Genomic DNA, 25,148 nt, shown 5'->3' with positions numbered 1-25,148 from the left:
GGTTACGTTCTGTATGATATAATCTATTACTGAATGAAAGCCACAGTAGTTTATCGACACTCAAGTCTCGTATTCGGATTCGGAAAAGACAAAAGTTAACAAACAAAAACTAAGAGAATTGCTCGAACTTCAAATCGAGCGAGCGAGACCAGGTGTGTTAACAGGGTAAGTGTCTCTTGATATGTGTGTATCAACCGCAATGCGAATACACATAGTTACAAGGACACAATCGGTTAAATTATAGATAGTATGACTACTCTGGATTGGTTACTGGACAATTGAATATCTGTAATTAGCCTTTCTTTCTGGGGATTCGGAGATAACTTACTATTATATAATATAAAAAAAGTCTTTTAGTGAAAATGTGTTTTTTTTTCCTTTGGCAAATTTCATACCCGTTCCCCCAGTTTCAAGATCGTCATTAAGAACTTGACTGTGTCTTCAACTAAACATCAAGAAAAGTGTATAATGTAAGGTGTACTAATCCATCAGTGGAGAATGTACATAAACAAGGAAAAATTGTAACAAGGAAAAGTAAAATTTTATAAATTTGGTCCATGGCATGTCCAAAACATTTTTTTGAATATATTTCTTCAGAACTATTTAATGGAAAGCTCTAATGAAAAAAAATGATTATCGCAAAAAAAGATTTTTCGACGTGTTTTTTCAAAGTGAAATTATCTTATTCCAGCATTGGCAGTGCAAACTATTCTTTACTGTGTTTCACTATATACTGGCTACGAATTACATTTGGATTCTAGTAGAAGGATTATATTTGAATATGTTAATTACCGTAGCTGTGTTCTCGGAGAAAAGTGGAATTAAATGGTTCATTCTCTTTGGATGGGGTAATTATAATACTGTGAATTTAAATTTTAATAGTATATGTTTGCTTTCCTTTCTGTATCAATTTAAATATAAATACATAATTATGTAGGTACGAAAGCGTGCATTTTGTCCTCATTTGTCATTTAATAGTAAGAGCATAGAGCAACAAAACTCGCACTTCAATGCAAGTTTAAGATAGCCCTAGTACCGGTTTGAGTGGAAAATTCATTTGAAAAATTATTCGACTTTACATTCGAGTTTTCCGTCACCTTATTGGTCCTCTTTCGAATCTGTCTTTAAGGTCCAGGTTGTTTCTTCTTACATTCATAATATGGTATTCCAATACAAAAAGAAAAGAAAATTCGTTTACTAGCATTATATTGTGTTGAGGGCTTGTGAATTAGCTGTCAGTTCATTTACTCGTTACAGCTTTTAACGGTACAAAACACATTACGAAATGTATTATGAATTAGGCTTGTCTTTGCCTCAAGAGAATTTTATACATGCTTTTATAACTTTGATTTAAATTTCTCACTTCTTGTCTAGAGAGTAGTGCTTTTAAAACAAAAGAATTTCAACATTCCAGTATTTCATTAAAAACAATTCTGATCGAGTGATGTACGATAGCTATCGAAAAAGCTAACAGTTTAACATAAATATCCTTTTGTTAATAAGGCATGTTTGTGTGGACCGTGTTTTGATAATATCTGAAATTTATATTATTTATAAGAAGATATAAGATGAATGTTATAGAATAGTTATCAGGGTTTTAGAATTGCATTAAAGAATGAAGTTTTCATATTTTATTTTTTTCACAGCTTCACCTTTAGTATTTGTGGGACCTTGGGTTATAGTTCGTGCTATTTACGAAAATACATTGTAAGTAAACATATTTACTGATAAATAATGTTACCAAGTGAAAGATACCGGCATTGTATATCCCCCGTCAATTAAGATTAACATTACCACACATGAATATAAAAAAGGGAAATGTGGTATGATGATCAACGAGACAACTCTCCACAAGAGACCGAATGACACAGGAAATAATAAATATAGGTCACCGTACCGCCTTTAACAATAAACCAGCCCCTACCGCACAGAGACAGCTATAAAACGCTCCGAAATGATAAATGTCAAACAGTTCTACGGAATCTGTTCTTTTAAGTTCACATCGTTTACTTTTATCTATCAAAAACTTATTTTTTAACATTTGTATAACATATATCGTCGTTGAAAACTAATAAGGAAAAAACACACAATAACAAGGCAAAAAGGGACGCTTTTTAAAAGCTTTTGAAAATGCTAATGGCAGAATATTCTCTTAAATGCATTCTCACGTTATCACTACCAAATGCATGTCGTAAATTGTCTTTGGGCAGGTTTTCAATTGTTTCCTCCCGAAAATCAATACTTTTGCTGGTTTTTTTTTTATAGCTTTTTAGCCTTTTATACTTTAAGTATGTTATGGTAGTGGATAATGCATTGAAAAATCCTTCTATTGCATTTCATAACATAGTTTGATATTCCTGTCACGTATGTTCGTAAATGTAAATTTGAAATTACATCTTGTTGCAGATGTTGGAATACTCATAATAATTCTGGATATTTCTGGATAATGAGAGGACCAATTGTGTTATCGGTTGCTGTAAGTATTTACTTTTATGGTTATATTTATACTTATTTGCGAACTAAGGATTATTTGTAACGTTTGAATAAACTTATCAGAAATAACAAGCTTTTTTTTACGTCGTTTACAAAATACTTACCAGTGACGCTCGAACATTAAAGTTAATAATATTCAAAGTTGTAGAGCATTTAGGGGTCAAAACGTAGCAAGCTTCAACTTTGTACTTGTTTGGCTTTATAAATATTTTGAATTTTGATATGAGCGTCACTGATGAGTCTTATGCGCGTCTGACGTACTAAAATATAATCCTGGTACCTTTGATAGCAACTTGTCACTTCGACAACTTTGCTTTATTTTAACCCAAGATAAACTGCATTACAAATTATAAATAACTACTGTAAAAGAGGTGCGAAAGATACCAGAGGGACAGTCAGTCGCATAGACTGAAAATTAACTGACTACGCCATGGTTAAAAATGAAAAAGACAGATTGTACTTTAGTGTCTATCAAGGCTACTTAAAGTAGCTTTAACTGTTTTTCTTGCAGGTTAACTTCATTATCTTTTTGAACACTATACGGGTGTTATATACAAAGTTGACAGCATTCAATTCGTTTGAAACAAAGAAATTCAGGTATAGGTAAGTAGAACAATACTCTTTTAGCCAGTATAGACATGCTACTTATAATCAGATTGTCCTCATTAATTACATGTATGTACATCAGTTATAGTCGGTACTATATTAATTTTGATAGAATTTCAAAAAATAGTAGTTGCATATTTTCAATGAAATAACAGATAATAGTAACAGGAATTGGTCAATTTTCTCGGAATTTAATTTAAGATATAATACATTATCTGCATTAGATATAAAATCTAACATTTTCCCGAAATGTCCTTGCACAACAACATACCGCATATGAGATTATTAACTACTTCTTATAAAACTAAACTTATAACACTACTCAACGCATGATGAGTTTTTTCTTTAAACCTCTGAAGTTTCTTTTTATTTTATATTAATTTTGTGTTGCTAAAAGAAGCGGTAAAGCTTGGTACTTTGCACACGCCAAGACACGCAATTGAGTTTTAACTTGTTAAATTGTCTTTCAGGTATTATTCAAAACAAATTAACAAATGGTTTGTAAATAACATAAAACGACATCTTAACACTAAACAAATATGCAATAATATTTAAAATATTATATCAATGGGCTACAACTTTTAAATCATTGTATTGTATATAGTCCATGAAATTTAATATAATGTTTGTTCACAATGATGTCGTTTTATTTTACCAAATGACTAACATCTCCAATGCTTACTTAACACATCCTACAGACTGCAGAGCACTATATGTCAAACTCCTGCTTTTGTGTGATTTTGCTATTATTTATTTTACTGCATTGTAATATTTTTCTATTTTCTTGGTAGTTATCTCACAGCAAAAGTCAACAATGCTCAAAGCAATATTGATAAATGTTTAAAAAAACAAATACGGATACAGAAACATGATTCTGTATCATTGTGTGTACAAGGAATGAACATGTGTCGAAAAGTTCTTCTCTGTGTTTATTGAAACACATTTTTGTATATTGTTTTGATTGATTATCGAACTTGTAAATTTTGAAATTTGTTATATTTGGGGACTTTGTTTTCATTTCTTACGAAAGGCCATGGTATTTTCTTTTTTGTTTTCATGAACAGTTACATTTTGAATTTATTCTATTTTAATTTGTTTGACGAAGCTTTTACTTACATTGTATCGCAATAAACGAATTTAGGCAACAGTAGTTAACTGAGTTTTAGGTTTCAATAAATGATTTAGAAGATATTTCTCCGCCAGAATGAACCAATGGTATTGGTTTATCATATCGACATTTATAAAGAAGTGGTAGATGTTGACATCAAATCTCATGTTACAGCTCATGTTGCAGCTATACTTCGTTTTGTTCTGTATCATGGACAATTGTCAACAAAGTCTTTTCATGGAACACTAAAATAGCGCATGTTTGCAGGCCATATGAAAAGCGGTAGTGAATAAATGAATAATCCAATGCTTAATAATTTGATATTTTCATTTGATGTATATATATATTTTAGTAGAAAGTAAAATCACAAAAATACTGAACTTAGTGGAAGATCAATTGGGAAAGTCCATAATCACATGGCAAAATCAAATAACAAAACGCATCAAAAACGAATGGACAAGAACTGTCATATTTCTGACTTGGTACAGGCATTTTCAAATGTAGAAAATGGTGGATTAAACCTGGTTCTATAGCGCTAACCCTCTCACTTTAATGACAGTCTCATCAATTTCCGATATTTTTACATTGATGCGTTAAATAAACAGACACAATAAATAAAACAGTCAAAATATGGTATCTATTTAGGAGATTTCTACTTCAGGTACATTAAGCTTGCAAATAAACCTTTTATATGATAAGTTAAATTCGTTTTCCGTATCTTTGTTCTAAAAGGTTTTTTTTTATTTTTATTTTTTTTTTATTTTAGTGAAAACTACCATTATATATTGTGTCGTCATCCTCCTCTTATATTTCATGCGTTTCCCTCGGTTTTGGTTTGTGACCCGGATTTGTTTGGTTTTTTTCTATCGATTTATAAGTTTTGAACATCGGTATACTACTGTTGCCTTTGTTTATTCATTAAAGTTTGGTTTAGAAATTGAAAAAAGCATTGCTTGTTGAAAACAATCCAGTGAGCGTTAAACTGTTGGAAATTGCTAATCGTTTATAGCAAAAACAATCACCTTTAATATTATAAGATGAATTTGTTTTGTTGTTATTTGATTCTGTTATTTTAGTGCATTTGTCTATCAAAATAATTTGAGTTTTCTTTTGATTTGAACACCAATAATTAGAAATTATGTTGTATTGTGTCTCGTCTGTCATTTTTGATATATGAAACAGTTGTCCACTCAGGGAACCATATCTTTCCTAATTTGTTTATTTGCAGTTTATGACAAACAAATGTTGAACAGCATTTTATTTCAATGTAGCCTTTCACTTCAAACTGATAGATGTCTTCGTGAATACAGCAAAGAATAAATTTATTTCTTATTTCTCTGTTGGTTTGATTTGTGCAATCCCTTATTTTACAGGTTTTGCCTGTTATTGTGTGGCAATGCATCCAAATATCTTCTGAAATTAGTTCAGGCAAGCGTATTCCAATAACATTTAGTGACAACTTATATCAGTAGTTATAAAAATGCTTCTATCTTGTGTATTATCGTCAGTGTTAGTGTACTTATGTAGCATTTTAATAATAAATTATTGTCATTATAATAGAAAACGAAAACCGAACAATTATGAATATTTGACAAGATAGTTTGCACCTTCTTAGTATTAACACTGGATCTGCCTATATCAAGAATACAATTTTCTGACAGGAATCCAGTTCAGTAAATCATGTAAAGCGGTGATGTACCTTAAAAGGTCCGGTTTCTTTTAGATGCACGATGTTTTCAAAGGTTTAAATGTCTTGCTATCATGTACTGGTTCAAACTTAAGTTCTGATCTTTCAGGAGACTAGCAAAATCAACAATGGTATTGATACCTTTATTTGGAGTACATTACATTGTGTTCATAGGACTTCCAGATAACGTCAGCAAAGAAGCAGAACTTGTTAAGTTATATTTTGAAATGTTCTTTAATTCTATTCAAGTAAGTTGATATTATATTTTGATTATTTGTATACTGGAAAATTTAACTTTGCTTAACATTAATTACTGTGAGTGTTTAACCTTTAATTTGTGATCTTATATATTATCCTGCTCACTCGTCACCATATTTGACAATTTAATAAGTAAATGCTTTCTTTCTGAAATTATAAAAACGACGAAGCATAGAACCAACCACGTGTTATAAGAACTCAATTACAATAACACCAAATTAATTAATCGTATAAGTTAATATGTTTACAATACTTTATATTTTTGAAATACTAAAGCTTTTCTACCTCAGCATCTCAGGAATAGATTAACTTAGCTGTATTTGGCGAAACTTTTAGGGATTATCATTTTAGGTCTCTTTTATGCTCTTCAAATTCGTACATCATTTGGCCTTTAACAGTGGTCGATTCAAGCGTCAGTGGTGATTCTTATCTAACGAAACGCGCGTCTGGCGCAAAGATAAAATTGCAATCCTGGTGTCTATAATGAGTTCATGTATTGGCGTATTAAACAGTTTGTGCTAGTTTTACAAAGAAAAAAAGCTGTTATAATATTTTACAACATACACTATGATAAAACTATTAATATAAAAAAGGTGCATAATTCTGAAGAGGAAAGAATAAACACATAGAGTTTATAATGTTTTACTAGTTATTGGTGTTATACATACCAATGATTAATTTATTTATTTATTTCAGGGTTTTGTTGTAGCGTTATTATTTTGTTTCCTCAATGGAGATGTAAGTTTTGATTTCTTTAGGATATTTTAATATACATATATATTGTTTAAAGGATAATACGTAATAAAAACACTAAAGCTTGCTTGTCCTAATTGCCTACATTGGCAGCAGATGAGGCCATCGAGAAGAGTCATTTGTATTCTACCAGATGTAGATGATAAAGTATACATATGTAGGGATGTAAAAATACACGAGGAATGGTACGATTTACTAACAAGCGTATTTGAAAGTTAATTCCAGGAATCAAGGATAATTAAAACTGAAATAACTAGCATCTAAAATAAAGGATCTACAGGTGAATGTTAGCATACAGAACTATGATGAGTGGACAGCATAGTTTTTCCCTTGTGGTCGTTTGGGTGGGTGTTTTTTTTCAAGCAGACCAATGTATATGGCCTAGCTGTTGTTCAGTGGTTAGCGTTTGTTGATGTGGTTCGTAAGTGTTACTCGTTTCGTGTTTTTTTATATAGATTAGACCGTTGGTTTTTCTGATTTAATTGTTATTTTTTGGACAAGGCTCATTGTTGAGGGTTAACTGTGACCCAAAATTGTTTACTTTTTACACATTGCGATTTGGACGGAAAGTTGTCTCATTGGCACTCATACAACATCTTCTTATTTCTTTTTACACTTTTTTAAGTATACCATGCGGTTTGATATTTTCCTTGAAGGCGTTTATATTTTACTATCTTTTGGTGTTGCTGTATTCATATAACTCTAAAGTTTACAGAACGAAATATCTTTTTTCGATAACCAGTTTCAATGTCGATTAGGCTTTCTTATGATACATAATGTTTCAATGTAATATTTGGCAACTGATAAAGATGAACTATGAATTAGTTATGTGTATGCTGGACAGCTTAAATATCTGTATCACCAATGACTGTGTGTGTTACGTTTCGGTGTTGTGTCTCTGTTGTGTCGTAGTTCTCTTATATTTAATGCGTTTCCCTCAGTTTTAGTTTCTAACCCGGATTTGTTTTTTTTTCTATCGATTTATAAACCTTGAACAGCGGTATACTACTGTTGCCTTTATTTAGGTGTTTAAAATCCAATCTATCTGCCATGATCTTACATGTTTTCCCGTTCACTCTTTGTCAAATATGGAAAAACTACATGCGGTTTCTTTTTTTTTTTATATAGTTTTGCATTTTTATTATTTAATGTGGTATGGGAGTCTAAATTAAAACTTAATCATACTTTGTCAAAACGTAGTATGTATTGATATATGTTCAAAAATAAAATAAAAAATGATAGGTCACCGCGCATTTTATCAAGCTACAGGTTGTGACCAAATGGCACATTTTGGTTGGATTATACAGTAAAAAACATCATACTTGATTAGAAGCTAAACTAAATGATAGGCCTGTAAAATAAAATACGAGAAGATAGCTATTGGAAAATGCTTTGAGAATGTCAAAAGAAAAGATAGGGTCACCGTGTGTTTTTTCCAGCTAAAATACAAAATAGCAAAATTTCATGTAGATTCCATCAGAAAATGCACTATTTCAGAGTTACCTTCCATTAAAATGCCAATTTCAAAACATTAAAAATCAAGAAAAAAATAATCTACATTTATAATTTTTTTTAATATTTATAAGCTATAATCTTATAAATTTGTTCCTTTAAATGCAAATTCACATCTGTTATCTGCATTACTGCATTAAATTTTGCTAACTTATTTTAAAATCTAGACCATAGACTCTCTATTTTTTACAATCCAGGATGATGAAAGACACCAATACCACCTTAATATTCTTTTTAGTGTTGTCATACAATCTTTAGGCGTATTTTTTTTATATATTTTGTGTACTGAATAAATCAAGTTACAATTTACTTAGCCAGGGGACAGTAATCAAAATCAATTATCCGTTCAAAACGTAATTTTCTCATTCTCTGATGTCATAATGAGAAGTGCATCACTGTCATCAAATAGAGGCAAATAATCTCTGATGGACATTCAAACTTTAACATAAGTCTAAAATAACTGAAAAGTTTAAACGATATGATTAAAAAAATGACGTACAGACAAACATAAAGTACACAAAACACAACAAAAAAAACAGACTTAGCATCATGAACCCACCTAAACCTGACGGTATTCTCATGAGCTCCGGAAGGGTAAACAGATCCTGCTCCACATTTGGTATCCTTTTGGTTGCTTGTGTTAGTACACACCCGGTCATAAGTCTAAGTTGGTAGGTTACATTCGGGATTTTAGTTAAGATTTTAAAAACATATCCGCTTTTATCTGTGAAACGGATATTCCTTAACAAAAATTAAATTTTATATAATGGTCTTCTCTCAATTAGCTATTCAATAACGGTCAAAAAAAGTAAAATCACAAAAATACTGAACTTAGAGGAAGATCAATTGGAAAAGTCCATAATCACATGGCAAAATCAAATAACAAAACGCATCAAAAACGAATGGACAAGAACTGTCATATTCCTGACATCCCGTGAAATTGTCTAAGATATAATTTAATCTGAATCGCAAAGAACCAATTGTTAAAAAAACTTAATAGTTTGATGCATTTACCAAGTATTATTGTACAGAATGAATAAACTCTTTGATGTGATGGTGACTTTGTTTTTGTCTTTTAGGTTCAAACAGAAATTGCAAAAACCTGGAAGCGGTTCAGATTATCACATGGAGGTGAGTTAATTCGAAGCCATCGAGATACAGTCACCTCATACGTATCACGTGGACGTGGGTCTATAGTGTCAAGTTCAAATTCAGAGACGGAACGAAAAACATCAAACCATGAACTGAAGCCTCTGACACGTATTCAAAATGATGCAAATGAAAACCACAAAACAAATGGACACGTTCAGTGGCAGGATGAATCTTCACCAATGATAGATTATCAGTCAGATAACTGTGTGGAAAATCACAGACCAAATGACTGACATTGGTTCCTGAAGAAATTTGGAGTACATTATTGTGTTATAATTGACTGTGCTATTCGTGGTACTTACACAAATGCCACCAATAAAAAAAAATTGGCACTTGTTTCGCTAATGAAACGTAGAGATGTAATAACTATTGTTTGAAGGATCGCAATATGAAAATTGAAACATTTTTTATATACAATGGTCATTTCAAAACAATACGATGCAATATATATGTATTGGTTACTAGTATACAGTTTATGGTATATTATATTGTTATAACTTGTGCATAAGTTCTAACATTATGTTAAGATAGAAACATGTAAATAAAATGTCATTGTTATCAGTCATAATGTTGAAGACTTATGTTTGTGATGTGAAATATTGGCAGTAACTCAAAATCCGTCCATGCGTTCTCAGAATAAGCATGCTGTAATGTTTTATGTTAGCGTTATATTCATGTGGTTGATGAGAATATGAAATGATTCGTAGAATATTCTACTATATAGGCGATGTGATATCGTATAACTGTTCTACGGAACCTGGTTTAAGATGCGTACATATATGGGAGCTTCACTTCTATAAGGTACACTCACTTTTTAATGATCAATAAATTTTGAAAGGCAACCATTCAAACTTTTCAGTGTTGATTCCAGTTAATATAAAAAGGAAAATGTGGTATGATTGCCAATATGACAACTCTCCACAATAGACCAAATGATACAGATATCATAACAATTATAGGTCACCGTACGGCCTTCAACAATGTGCAAAGCATATTCCGCATAGTACGCTATAAAAGGCCCCGAAATGATAAATGAAAAACAATTTAAACGAGAAAACTAACGGCATCCTTTATGTACAAAAAATGAACGATAAACAAATATGTAACACATCTTTCAATTTTATAGTACAAATGTCATTGTATAGACCACTTTCGAGTTCATCCGTCAGCGGAAAAAACTCGTAAATTATGCGCGCCTTTATGACGTCATTTATCAGATAGAGGGGATCGCCGGTATCCCTGCACTATTAACGTTCATCAGGCGTCTATAATAAGTGATCGTCATTGTGCAGGATAAACTAGAAATAATATTTGTTCCGTAGGTACTTAATCACAATTCTCTAATGACAGCAGTGGCGAAAGACAATTATGAGAATTTAATTTTCCGAATAATGTGTGCAATATAATATAAAAGTTTTCCAACCACTCACTCAACATTGGAACGGAAGTGACGATGCCCCTAAACGCACGAATGATGTTCACTTAAACCAGAGTTTTTGACGGAAATGCATCGAACTCTGAAGTTGTCTATTGTATTGTATCGAAAGCTTGTAAATTGACAGTATGTTTATCCGTCGAGGAAGTTATCGTACTTTACACATGCATTCCTAGATGGCAACCCATATGTATCATTAAAAAGAAAAGGGAAATTCATCAGCAGGCATTTTGAATCAACGCACAAGTCTAGAGCCTTGGGTTCTGCAGTCGTCTTTAACAAATCTGTATACTCAATTAGAGTATGTAAATAACTTAAACAAGCTTGGAGGTTCCGGTGATTTCTTTAGTTTTCAAGTCATTTTAACCATTTTTCGTACTTTTTTGTAATCTTTAACAAAACAATCTTCTCCTCTGAAACTACTTTGCGTAATTTAATCACTCTGGCGACAATCATCATTGGGGAATCAAGTTTAAAAAGAAATGTGTCCGATGACACCGCCTGACAACTAAGATGTCATGTATGTCAAACATAGAACAATGCAAATTTTGTCTAATAATCTGAAAACCATTATAAAGAGAGAAAATCTGGCAAGAGCAAAACCGGTTCAGATTGTTGAGCTAAGTCAATTTTCTATACATGTCTAAACTGCCAGATGACTTATTATAGTAGTAGTAATTACCCTTAAATAACAAATTAACCTTTTCTTCGTTTTGGTCCGCTAAATTGTTCAACATAGTCAAATTCGTCAATTGACTCCTCATTAGAGTTATTGCCCTTTGGTGATGATTTTGAAAATTGTTTTGCGTTTTTCTCTTATATCTTAAAATTATAAAAGACAGATAAAAACCTAGCAAGACAAAACTGACCAACAAAGCAAAATTTACAATGAAGACAATATGAAGAAAATAATCAGAAGACTCCTTATTGGATTTATTGCCCTTTAAAGACAATTTAAACCTCGTTTTTGCGTTTTGCCATGTATGATAGAAAATTATAATTATTTTACATTTCACTGTTAACAATTAGTGATGGTAAATCTAAAAAATTATCAGTAGGTGAAGATCTACTAACAAATAAAATTTTGCCGAAATGGTTTAGTAAAAGCTTTTTGCCATGAATTCTATTCTTGGCTACAATTTTGAAGAGGGTTCTTTTTGGAATATGCACATATACCAAGATGAAGAACACAGGCTCTTTAGAGCCTCTATTTAACTGGTTACCAATGTCCAAGGTTAAGGAGAGGGTTGGCACTTTCAAACATGCTCAACCCTATCACAATATATATGTACCTGTCAAGAACCTTTACTTCAGTGGATGTAGTTGGTAATATTTGTTTTTCGTTAAATGTATTGTTAAAAAGAAGACCTCTTTTTTTCTGAAATGTGTTTTAAGGTGGTATGGGAGTCTAAAATAAAAATGATAGAATTTGTTCATTCTTTGCCAAAACGTTGTATCTATTGATACATGTTGAAAAATATAATAAAAATGATAGGTCACCGCGCATTTTCTCAAGCTATAGGACGGGACAAAATGACACATTTTGTATGGATTATACAGGAAAAAACACTATTTTGTGATTAGAAACTAAACAAAATGATAGAATTGTTAAATACTTCAGGAAAAGATAGCTTTCAGACACTGCTTTGAGAATATCAAAAGAAAAGATAGGGTCACCGTACGTTTTTTCCGGCTAAAATACAAAATAGGAAAATTCCATACAGAATCCTTCAGAAAATGCACTTTTTTAGAGTTACCTCCCCTTAAAATGCTAATTTTAAAAAAAGATAAAAACAACCAAAAATAATTAACATTTGCAAAAATATCAATATTTAGAAGTTATATTCTTATAAATTGGTACTTTTAAATGAAAATGTACATTAAACATCTGCATTCCTGCATCAAATTTTGCTAACTTGATGGAAAATCTGGACCTTTGATTCTCTGTTTTTTACAATCCAAGATGGAGGAAGACACCCATACCACCTTAATCATTGCTGAAGGCTATACAGTTACCTATAATTGCTTACATCCACTTCATTTGATCTTTGGCGGACATAATTGGTAATCATATTGTTTCTCCTTATTTTTATATATAAAGGGGAAATTGGTCATTCATGCAAAGAGATAAATGGAAATGTGTTATGAATGTTTTAAAACTGATTCAGTTGTTTGAATTGTTACCGTTTTAAATGTGCATGAAATATGTGTTACTTCTAAAAGTTGTAAGGTTTGGTAGTAACAGGAGGGTCACGATGAAATGAAATGAAAATGAAATCGTGAACGAAAAGATTTTCGTTTTTAGCGTCCGCGAATCAGGATTTGTTCGTTCATTTTACGATCTTTTGCATTACAGTGTATTTAGCACCAGACGTGTGACGCTTAAAATGGTACAGTTTATTCATTGAATGTATTATGTCAAATATAATACAAATTTTAAAAGCTTGACATGAAAGGGAAAAATGTCGTCTTTGCAAAAGATTTCCTTGTTTCTTACTCATAAAAAGGCTTTTATTTGTATATATTTCTATATATTTGCTTGAAATTGTGTATTTGTGGATTGGGTAAGCCTATTTTTTAAAATCATTCAAAAATTGATGTTTTCTTGATTTTCAAGATTAATTTTCATCGTTGTAAAACAAAAAAAATCATTATTTCAATTTTAGTTGTAATTATGATTAATTATCCTTAATAATGGCACACTTTGTTTTCAATAGAGGTTCTTTGTTTATTTTTAAGCTAAAACAGTAAAAGATTATTTGAATGTAGCTACAGTATTTGATTTAAATTATTAATTTCAAATGTATGCTAATTGCACATTTCTAACCTATTCAGAGAAATTTTATATTAATTGATTAAAACAATAAATATGTAATGAATTTATCAGTAGTAGCCTAGATTATTTCTTATCTTATGTTCGAATAGAGCGAAAATTTCGAAATGATAACATATGAAAGACGAAATGAAAATTTCAAAATACTAACTGATAAAATACGAACAAGATTTAAATCTCCATATAAAAACAACATGAAGGCCATTTATAGCATAGACATATTTTGATACTATAAGTACTCAAAGTTATGTCCCAATAGTTACAGAAGAGGACCAGAAAGCATTTACAAAATTATTCATTGGTAAGCTTATATCATTATATTATATTTCGTCAAATAATTATCTTAAGAGGTCTGAAATATAAACAGCACTGGTGTGTATATTTACAAATACCTATGTAACTCGGGATTATTTATTTTATCGGAGTAAGGGAAGCAGTCCGATGAATATAACACTAATTTTACAGAAAACAACCAAAATTATTGTCCAAGTAGAATAATTTTAGAAATTGAATATTTTTCTGATTTTATACAATTGCTTTTCACTTTGAAATTCTTTTTATATAATTTTAACTGAAAGCTCAATAACAGATTCACATTCTTTAAATTATAAATTAAAATTATGCAAAATTTGTACTTCGCATGTATGTATCATGTTAACGCGATATTATTACTTTTAAAGTCTAATTAGCAAAGACCCATCGAAATAACATTTGATACAAATTTAACAATACTTTAAGATATTTGGATGATATATTGGCTCTCAATAATGACGACTTCAATATGTATACTAAAGAAATCTATCCTGTTGAACTTACTCAAAAATAAAGCTAATACTATCAATGACCACTGCCCTTTCCTCGATCTTGATATCTATATAATTAACGGGAAGCTTAATACAATAATTTATGATAAAAGAGATGATTTTTGATTTCCTATGGTTAATTATCCATTTTTAAATGGTGACGTTCCCTTGTCACCGTCTTATGGTGTTTATTTATCTCAACTTGTACGATTTGCTCGTGTATGTAACAACGTTTTAGATTTTAGCGAGAGAAATTTATGTATTACTGAAAAATTATTACACCAGGGTTTTCAATAGCACAAACTAGTCAAAATATTTACTAAATTTTATCATCGGTATAAGGAAATAATTCGTAAATATAACTCCACATGCAGACATCGTATACTTCAGGTACTTCACATCCAATCTTTTATGGTAATATTCTTGAGTCTCACTAATTAGCGACAACAAGCGTCAAGAAGCGAAAACAAGCGTCAACAAGCGACAAGAAGCGACAACAAGAATTATTTTAGCGACAACAAGCGACAAGAAACTATTTAGCGACAAGAAAACATTTTTTTTTATTAGATATAAAGAAATTTGTATTTAATGGTTTTTTTTTAAATATATGCAGATATGTCTAATTAAAATGTTTTATTATAAAATAAATAATATGTTCTAAAACACAAGGAAAAGTAATCTCATAATACAATAATTAAAAGTAATACTGGCTGTTATTCATAATAAATGATAGAATATTATGTAAATAATGTTTCATTTTTTTCTATCAATTTTAACTTTCTTGTCGCTAAAATTATTTTCTTTTGCATATTCTTTTAATATTTATTGCAATAATTAATTTTAATTAAAAAAAATGTTTTCTTGTCGCTAAATAGTTTCTTGTCGCTTGTTGTCGCTAAAATAATTCTTGTTGTCGCTTCTTGTCGCGTGTTGACGCTTGTTGTCGCTAAAATTCTTGTTGTCGCTAATTAGTGAGACCGATATTCTTTACATCTTTACAAAGCACAAACATGTCAGTATTCAGCTCAAAAGCTTACAAAACCTTTTAACAGACTTATTAAGAAGGGATATAGTTACGATATTGTTGTCAGGTCATTAAAGATTGCATATTTTGGCTTTAATATTGATTCACTTATAGGGTCTTTGCATCGGAACTAAACACAATTATTTAAAAAAAAAACAGTTGGCATGACATGGGTTATTTTCTTCTCATATATTTTATGATAGTATGATACTAAACCCCTAACGGGAGAGATTGCGCCTGATATTCATATGATGAAGACATAATCTTTCAATCAGTTTAATTGAGGTCTAGAGCTGGCATGTCAGTTAACTGCTAGTAGTCTGTTGTTATTTATGTATTATTGTCATTTTATCTTTTTTCTTTTGTTACATCTTCTGACATCGGACTCGGACTTCTCTTGAACTAAATTTTAGTGTGCGTATTGTTATGCGTTTACCTTTCTACATTGGCTAGAGGTATAGGGGAGGGTTGAGATCTCATAAACATGTTTAACCCCGCCGCAATTTTGCGCCTGTCCCAAGTCAGTAGCCTCTGGCCTTTGTTAGTCTTGTATGATTTTTAATTTTAGTTTCTTGTGTATAATTCGGAGTTTAGTTTGACGTCCATTATCAATGTACTAGTATACATATATTGAAGGACGCCTCCGGATGCGGGAGTTCCTCGCTACATTGAAGACCCATTGGTGGCCTTCTGCTATTGTCTGCTCTATGGTCGAGTTGTTGTCGCTTTGACACATTCCCCATATATAAAATGAATTTTGTCGATAAACATAAATAAATTAAGCATAAAAAGATGTAAAAAAATAGAATAAAAGGTTAAAATAAAATAAGCATAAAAAGGTAAAAATAATAACATAAAATAAGCATGAAAAGGTTAACATATTAGCATATAATGAAAGGTTAGAAAAGTAGGAATAACAAGAGGCTGTCACAACGACAGCAAACCGGATTTATTAACATTTATTCAACCATTACTGATGAATTTGAAAGTGAAAATCGTCAATATCAAATTTGACCTCAATTTTGTCATCAGTATCAACATATTAAAATTTGAAAAGCTTAGATTGAATGGTTCATGAGTAAATGCAACAACGTGAATGGAAACGCCATTTTACGATCTTTCAAGAACCATAACTCCTGAACGGTAAAAGTCAAAATCGTCATTATTGAACTTGACCTCTATTTTGTCATCAGTAACAACATATAAAAATTTCAAAAGCTTTGGTTGAATGGTTCATGAGAAAATGCACGGACACGACTGGAAACACCATTTTTCAATCTTTCAAGAACCAGAACTCCTGAACGGTAAAAGTCAAAATCATCATTATTGAACTTGACCTCCATTTTGTCATCAGTAACAACATATTAAAATTTGGGAAGCATTGGTAGAACAGTTCATGCGTAAATGCACGGACACGACTGGAAACTCCATTTTTCAATCTTTCAAGAACCATAACTCCTGAACGGTAAAAGTCAAAATCACCATTATTGAACTTGACCTTCATTTAGTTGTCAGTAACAACATATTAAAATTTTAAAAGCTTTGGTTGAACGGTTCCTGAGTTAATGCACGGACACGACTGGAAACTCCATTTTTCAACCTTTCAAGAACCATAACACCTGAACGGTAAAAGTCAAACTCGCCATTATTGAACTTGACCTTCATTTAGTTGTCAGTAACAACATATTAAAATTTTAAAAGCTTTGGTTGAACGGTTTATGAGTAAATGCACGGACAACATTTGATTGCCGCCCGCCGTACATCCCCAAATCAATAACCGACATTTTTGTCACAAAAATCCGGTTAAAAATGTAAATCCACTAGTGACAGAAGAGAAAAAGTATTCAAACGAACTAAGAAATAAAAAAAAAACCACCACAGCACGATTACAATTTAAACTTCAAAAGAGTATGGGACCAACCCCGATGATAACCACGTTCAAAAAAACAAAGTTAGATAAATCTCCGAATGTGAAATACAAATTCAGTGTTTTGTTTAATTATTAATTTTTTTTTACAGTCTGCTGTAAATATGGATACAACGGAACAGAAGACTGGTGCGGACATAAGGGAAACAATCATGTCCCAGCAATGACTATGATGCTATGGAACCATTTCCAAGAACAGCCCGGATTATTACATGAAGTGTTCAAAAATGGGTATTATACCGGCGGACAAAGCAGCGAACAAATTATAGATATAACTGGTGGTTTGGCGAATGATGCATTAGCAATGTTTGATGTAAATAGTTTAGATGATTTCAATCATACTGCACATGATATTCAAAACAAACTATTGCTATTTCGAACCAAAATCAAGCATGAAAGAGTAATTAAGGTTAGTGATAAACATTTCAACAGGGAATGGTGGAAAGATGAATTTGCCGTTCTAGTGAATACATCAAGTGAAGAAATTCGTGACCAGTTAGTGTCAAGACTACAACAAGCAAGAGAAGATTTTGAAAAAGGCAAAAAATTGTGTCTGCAGCTTGACTTTAGCCAAGGGTTAGAGTCTTGGTACGCTGATGTGTGTGAAGAAGCCACTCCTTTTATCAGACAATGGTGGCATACCCGAAATGACGACCGTAATTACGGAGAAGATTCTATCAAGAATTTAAGCGTATTCATTTTGAATTGGTCCAAACCGGTAAAGTGTTTCCTGTCAAAATGGATGATTTTCTGCTGCTTCCCTTGTTGGTTGTTATCAGGAGGTTGCTGTTACTATATTCACAGAAAAAGTCAGGTAGATGACATGAAAGACAAATTTAAGTTATCAGTGGCATTTCGATTCGTTAGTCATTTGCCACAACAGGAAGATACGCCATGTTGCCATTTTGGGAAGATTTATCATCTACCTCTTGACAGCATACGATATAAAAGTTATCTTTAATATAAATTTAGTAATTGGAAGCTGCGTGTACATAGGAGAAAACTACCCTGATATTTAATCAGTCTGTGCTTCTTTTTATTAACCTCAGAACACCATGAGTCGGGTTTTTTTTTTTTTGTGAAACCGATATCTTCAAAGATTATTAGATACTGTTCAACGGGAATGATCCTTACATATTGATTTATTGTCTCCCATATTTACTTTCTATTCCATGTGTATGCAATAACTATTCAGTGTTCTATTGTGTTGTATTTTATTATTATTGCATTGTCATAACAAAAAGCATTGTAATCATGTATGAAATTTAAAACCCACAAAGGTCCATAATTGGATTATTTTAGTATTTTATTCTATTATCTCTTTCGGTAGAATCTTTGTAAAATATGATCAAATATGTACATCTGAACAAGTGGTTGCGTAGGAGTTGATTTTTTTTCTCAAGCAATGGTTTGACATGTATGATTATTCAGTTTGTTTTATCAATATAGTTATGCTTAATCGGATGGAAGTAGAGTTAGGAACAATGGGCCTTCTCTTGCAAAGTTTATACTTACTCTGAAATGAAATATATTTTGATTTTTATTCATCGGTGAAGTTTTTACATCATTGCGATAACCCCGATGGTAAGTTTATTTGATGGGCAGAGGGCATGTATCTAACATGTTTGTGTGTTTTAAAATATAAACTCATTTCTATTATACTTTGACTATTGAAACACTCAATATAAGGAGCATCATGAACATATAATCGTCATATTATATATTATTAATACAAATTACTTATTTTTATCTACTTCATCTGATATTAATCAATTAAATAGAAACTTGTCTAATATTATATTTTGTTTATCTTTTTTTATATTGTGTTTAATAGTTATTATTATGCTTATTTCGGGCGCAAATAAAGTATGTGTACGTGTGTGTGATTGCTTGTTTGTATACTATTACTTTTCCTAGTAATACGTTTATTATGCCGTCGAACCGGAGGCCAAAACCCTAATAGAAAGAAAATTACCGTAGCGGCATCTTTTGTTTATTGATTAAAAGGAGACATCCCTATCAATCAATTGGATCAGAATTATGTCCAATTGGAATATGCGTTTCTTGGTGGCAACATCATATATAGGTAACATATGAATGTATGTAATTAAGAAGAAAAGGGAAATGCATCGGCAGCCATTTTGAATCATCGCACAAGTCTTGCGCTTTGGGTTCTTTTTATAAGTCTGACTACTCAATGAGTATATGTACATAAATTTAACAAGCTTGGAGGTTCCAGTGATTTCTTTAATTTCAAGTCATTTTAACCATTTTTCGTAATTTTTTGTAATCTCTAACAAAACATCTTCTCCTCTGAAAGTACTTTTCGTAATTTAATCACACTTGGCGACTATCATTATTTGGGAATCTAGTTTAAAAAAGAATTGTGTCCGATGACCTCGTCTGACAACCAAGACGCATCATAAAACATAGGGTGTAAAATGCAAGCTTTGTCTATCATTATTATTCTGAAAACCATTATAAAGAAATAAAATCTGACAAAGGCAAAAATGTTCAGATTGTGGAGCTATACCAATTGTCTATACATGTCTAAACTACCAGGTGAGACTTATTATAGTACTAGTAATTATCCTTAAATAACAAATTAACATTTTCTGCATTTTGGCCTGCTAAATTGGTCAACATAGTCAAAATCGTCAATTGACTCCTTATTAGAGTTATTGCCCTTTGGTTGAGAAGATTTTCTAATAGAAAAGAACATAGATGAATTGAAAACTCTATCAGATGAATTAGAAACTGAACTATAAAAATGAAATTGAGAAAGGAAATGGGGAATGTGTCAAAGCGACAACAACCCGACCACCGAAGCCGATTGTTATCTTAAACTTTTTATCATATTATATGCTATGGCGCGGAATCAGGGTCAAAAATACTTATTTATGTATAAACATAATTATTTCTGTATATACGGAATTCAATTTATGTATATACGTAAATCGAATTCCGTATATACGTTAATCGAATTCTGTATATACATAAATAATTACGTATATACGTAAATCGAATTCTGTATATACATAAATCGAATTCCGTATATACAGAAATAATTATGTATATACGTAAATAATTATGTATATACAGAAATAATTATGTATATACGAAATTCGATTTACGTATATACAAAATTCAATTTACGTATATACAGAATTTGATTTACGTATATACAGAATTCGATTAACGTATATACGTAATTATTTCTGTATATACAGAATTCGATTTACGTATATACGTAAATCGAATTCCGTATATACAGAAATACTATCTTTCTGTCTTTACATAAATATTTCTGTATATACGGAATTATTTCTGTATATACGTAATTCGATTTCTGTGTATACGGAATTAATTTTGTATATACGTAATTCTATTTCTGTGTATACGGAATTATTTCTGTATATATGTTACAGTAAATAGGTGAAATTAGGAATTACATGTAATTACTAAACATTTCAGTAAATACCTGTAATTACTAGCCAATTCAGTAATTACATGTATTTACTAGTTGTTTCAGTGATTACTGGTAATCACTGATTTTTAATGTCATTTTTACAGCTATTTACTAACTTGATGTTTTTGTTTTAAAATTCAAAACATAGTTCAAGATACCAAATAAAAAAGTAAAGGGTAGGGTATTTTAAGTGAGCTTACTTAGGGATGTTGGAATATAAGACACATCAAAAGTGCATACTCTTTAGTGTTTTATGAATTGAAACTGGAAAATGGTTGTTTTATAGGTTTTGAAACTCCGTAAATATATGCATGCAAGACAATGATATCAATTCAAAATTGATTTTCATAATTTTGTTGAACTAAAATCTCCATCATGCACTGTGGTTTAAAACTTTAAAATCATGTTCTCCAAATATCCTGGATTTCTACCAAACTTGGACAGAAGCTTAATGCTTATGATCATAAGATAATATCCAAAAGTAAAGTTTGAAAAAAAAATCTTTTTTTCGTATATTACTTATAAAAGAACTAGTTTTTCCCCAGTTAACATTACATACACTCTGCAGTTACGGTTTTTAAAACATTAGAATTTATAAACCATCCTGTATTTTTACCCAATTTTGACAGAAGCTTCTTACAGTACTAGTCAAAAGATAGTATCTAGAGGAAAATTTTAATATTTTTTCCTCATTTTTGTTGAGCCTGCGATTAACAGCAAAAGAAGACTATTTGTTCTGCAAAACCCTTACAATTTTAATAGCTTAATACATCAATAACCCATCTCCAGCTAGGAGTTGAATTGAAGGTATTCAATGAGGTCCAAATATTCACTCGCAAGTGCACAACTCATCAACCTTGTTTCTCAGCTAATTTAACAAAATAGAACCAGATTGGCTGCTAACAGTGAATTATAATTTCACTATATCATTTTTATTAATGATTTAACAACAACAAAAAAATATCTATTTTTTTATATCTAGAAGCTAATGACATAACTTTATCTTATCTTTATAAGGTAATAAGTCTAAATATTCTTCAAATTCAAAGTTTTCTTTAAAAAGTTAAAACATAATGCTTTGGGAGAATTTTCCATTTCTGATTTCCATGTCTGCTGAAATTGGTAAAAAATTATCTGTATAATGGTCAACTTTAACCATTTTGGATTAAAACTAAAGTTACTCTGATTTAACCAAATATTTGAAAGTCCATATTTATTCAATAGATTTTTTTTATACAAATCAACCATTCAAAATTTTAAGAGTACTAACTGATCTTCTAGATAGTATTACCATAACTTTTGATCATTTAACCATAATACAACATTGTTTTAGCAGTCAGTAAATAGGTGTAAAAATTCATTTTAAAATTGGTAATTACTGGTAATAACTGGGCCGTTTAAGGAATTACTTGTATTAACTAAGTGCATCGGGAATTACCTGTAATTCCTAAATTTTAGTAATTACATGTGATTCCTAATTTCACCTATTTACTGTAACATATACATAATTGGATTAACGTAAATACGTAATTATTTTTGTATATACGTAAATCGAATTATGTATATACACAAAGAAGTATTTTTGACCCTGATTCCGCGCCATAATATGCAGACGATACAGTTTTGTTATCAGAGTCGCAAGTTGACTTACAAAAGCAACTGGATACGTTATCTGAATACTGTGAATTGTGGAAACGGAAAGTGAATGTACAAAAAAGTAAAATTGTAATTTTCTCTAAAGTTGGACTACCTAATGATATTAAGTTTAATTAAAGCGATATTGTACTAGAAATTGTTAATGGGTTTACTTATCTAGGTGTCTTATTCAGTAGAACAGGAAGTTTTTTAAAGGCTAAAAAAGCACAAGCAAATAAACAATGTATGCTATGTACGACGTTATCAAAAAAGGAAGATTGCACAATCTTTCTACTGAATGTCAAAATTGAATTATTTGATAAGATTGTTAAACCTATTTTAATTTATAGGAATGAAGTTTGGGGTTTTGGTAATAATTCGGTTATAGAAAGAGTTCATATGAAATTCTGCAAACTTTTGCTTAAGGTTAAAAATTCTACACCTAATTTCATGTTATATGGAGAATTGAGCAGATATTCTTTAAAAATTGATATAAAACTCAGTATAATTAACTACTGGACTAAATTATTGTCTGGAAAGTGAGAAAAACTTCCTGAAATACTATACAAGTACTCATTGTATAAACATAAAAATGATACTACTTGGTTGAAACATGTTAAATCCTTTCTTGATGAATCTGGTTTATCATTTGTGTGGGATACCCAATATTTTGTAAACGATACATGGCTATATACTATTGTTAAACAAAATCTTCTTGATCAATTTAAACAGAAATGGCACACTAACTTGTAAGAAACGCAAAAAGCTATAAACTATCGTATGTACATAAAGAAAACTGTGAATTTGAATATTATTTCAAAAATTTAGATGATAGAAATATTATTACATTATGTAGATTGAGAACAGGAAATCATAGATTTCCTATTGAGACTGGTAGATGGCAAAGTGTTGCAAGATAAAATAGAAAATGCTTACTTTGTAATTCTGGCAACATATGAGATGAATTGCATTATATGTGTATGTGTTCTGTATTCAATGATGATCGTAAACAGTTTTTGAGAAAAAGATATAGAAATCAACCAAATTCATTGAAATTTAATGAACTGATGAATAGTAAAAATCTTTCTGATCTTAACGACTTGTGCAAATTTATAAGACTTATAAATATTCATTTAGACTGTCCTGGGTAATTCATGTACTTGATATCATTCAGTTTAATATGTATACCGTAATATATGATATGTACCTCCCTCTTGCTTTCGTATAATTTTTGTATGTCTGTACATATACATTATGTAATTATTGTTTGTATCTCTATATCATTGTAATTTGGTTTGTTGAGAAATAAAGATATATAGACGATGCTTTTGACAATTGTTTTGCGTTTTTCTCGTATATCTTAAAATTAGAAACATGATAAATGACAGATAGAAACTAAGCAAGGCAAAAATTACCAGCTAAACAAAATTTACAATGAAGACAATACGAAGGAAATAGTCAGAAGACTAGTGTCCTTTAAAAACGATTTAAACCTCTCTTTTTTGTGTTTTGCCATGCATGATAGAAAATTATACTAGTCATAGATAAAGATACACTTTAAAAAACTATAGAAGATAGAGAGAACATAAACATGCTTAAAATTAGCAAACAATATAAACAAAACAGATTTTTGCCATGAATTCTCTTCATTTCTACATTGTTGGAGAGTGTCCTTTTTGGAATATGCACATATACCAAGGTGGGCAACACTAGAGGCTCTAGTTAACTCGTTTTTATACTTTGTTCTTTTATTGTACTGTTAAACCAATGCCAAAGGTTAAGGAGAGGGTTGGCACTTTCAAAATTTATATTACTCTATCCAGATGGAACGTTTTTTGTTGTTTTGGTTTATTGGTTTTTTTACAAGAGTTCCAAATGGGAAAGTTGAAATCATCCTTCGTAATTTTTACGGAAGACATCACCAGTTGGTTGACCGTTATGATATCGGATATGTTCTTTACATCTTAACTCAGTCCCCTTCCCGTTCATGTATATGACCTCTCGAATTAGACTATTTACCGGGTTTGTAAAAACATAAGCAAAAAAACGGGTGCTACATGTGGAGCAGGATCTGCTTACCCTCCCTGAGATCACCCCCAGTTTTTGGTGGGGTTCTTGTTGATTAGTCTTTAATGTTCTATGTTGTGTCATGTGAACTATTATTTATGTTTGTCTTTTTCATTTTTAGCCATGGCATTGTCAGTTTATTTTCGATCTATGAGTTTGACTGTCCCTCTGGTATCTTTCGCCCCTCTTTTAGTCATTCATACCGCTGTATGAACAAAAAATAAGCATATCCATACATTCTTCATTGTTGTTTTACCTACTTTATAAGATTTGATTTTATTATTAGTATATTGTTTAGTAATAAGATAATGTTTAAAGAAGGATAGATACATTCTTCACAGTGGGAAATTTGTTCTTTCTGTTAGGAAATTGGGTTCACATTTCTA

The 25,148-nt window shown here is 30.8% G+C and overlaps 1 protein-coding gene across 4 annotated transcripts in view; it reads left to right on the top strand.

Annotated features, from left to right (window-relative positions):
• The window catches only part of LOC139513387 (secretin receptor-like), a 47,662-nt gene extending 37,531 nt beyond the window's left edge, over positions 1-10,131 (top strand). For 3 of the 4 annotated variants that reach the window (XM_071301805.1, XM_071301807.1, XM_071301808.1), the window contains exons 8-14: positions 692-848; positions 1,647-1,707; positions 2,407-2,476; positions 3,005-3,096; positions 6,004-6,142; positions 6,849-6,890; positions 9,497-10,131. In XM_071301805.1, the coding sequence (XP_071157906.1) occupies positions 692-848; positions 1,647-1,707; positions 2,407-2,476; positions 3,005-3,096; positions 6,004-6,142; positions 6,849-6,890; positions 9,497-9,802 (867 nt within the window). In that variant the 3' untranslated portion in view covers positions 9,803-10,131. The remainder of the gene's footprint in view (positions 1-691; positions 849-1,646; positions 1,708-2,406; positions 2,477-3,004; positions 3,097-6,003; positions 6,143-6,848; positions 6,891-9,496) is intronic. The other variant, XM_071301806.1, reaches the window with a different exon arrangement.
• Positions 10,132-25,148: the final 15,017 nt, after the last annotated feature.

Source organism: Mytilus edulis, chromosome 2, assembly GCF_963676685.1.
Source record: "Mytilus edulis chromosome 2, xbMytEdul2.2, whole genome shotgun sequence".
In the NCBI taxonomy this organism is placed as follows: Eukaryota; Metazoa; Mollusca; class Bivalvia; order Mytilida; family Mytilidae; genus Mytilus; species Mytilus edulis.
The sequence above is the reverse complement of the archived record's forward strand: the minus strand, read 5'-3'. Positions and strand labels throughout refer to the sequence as shown.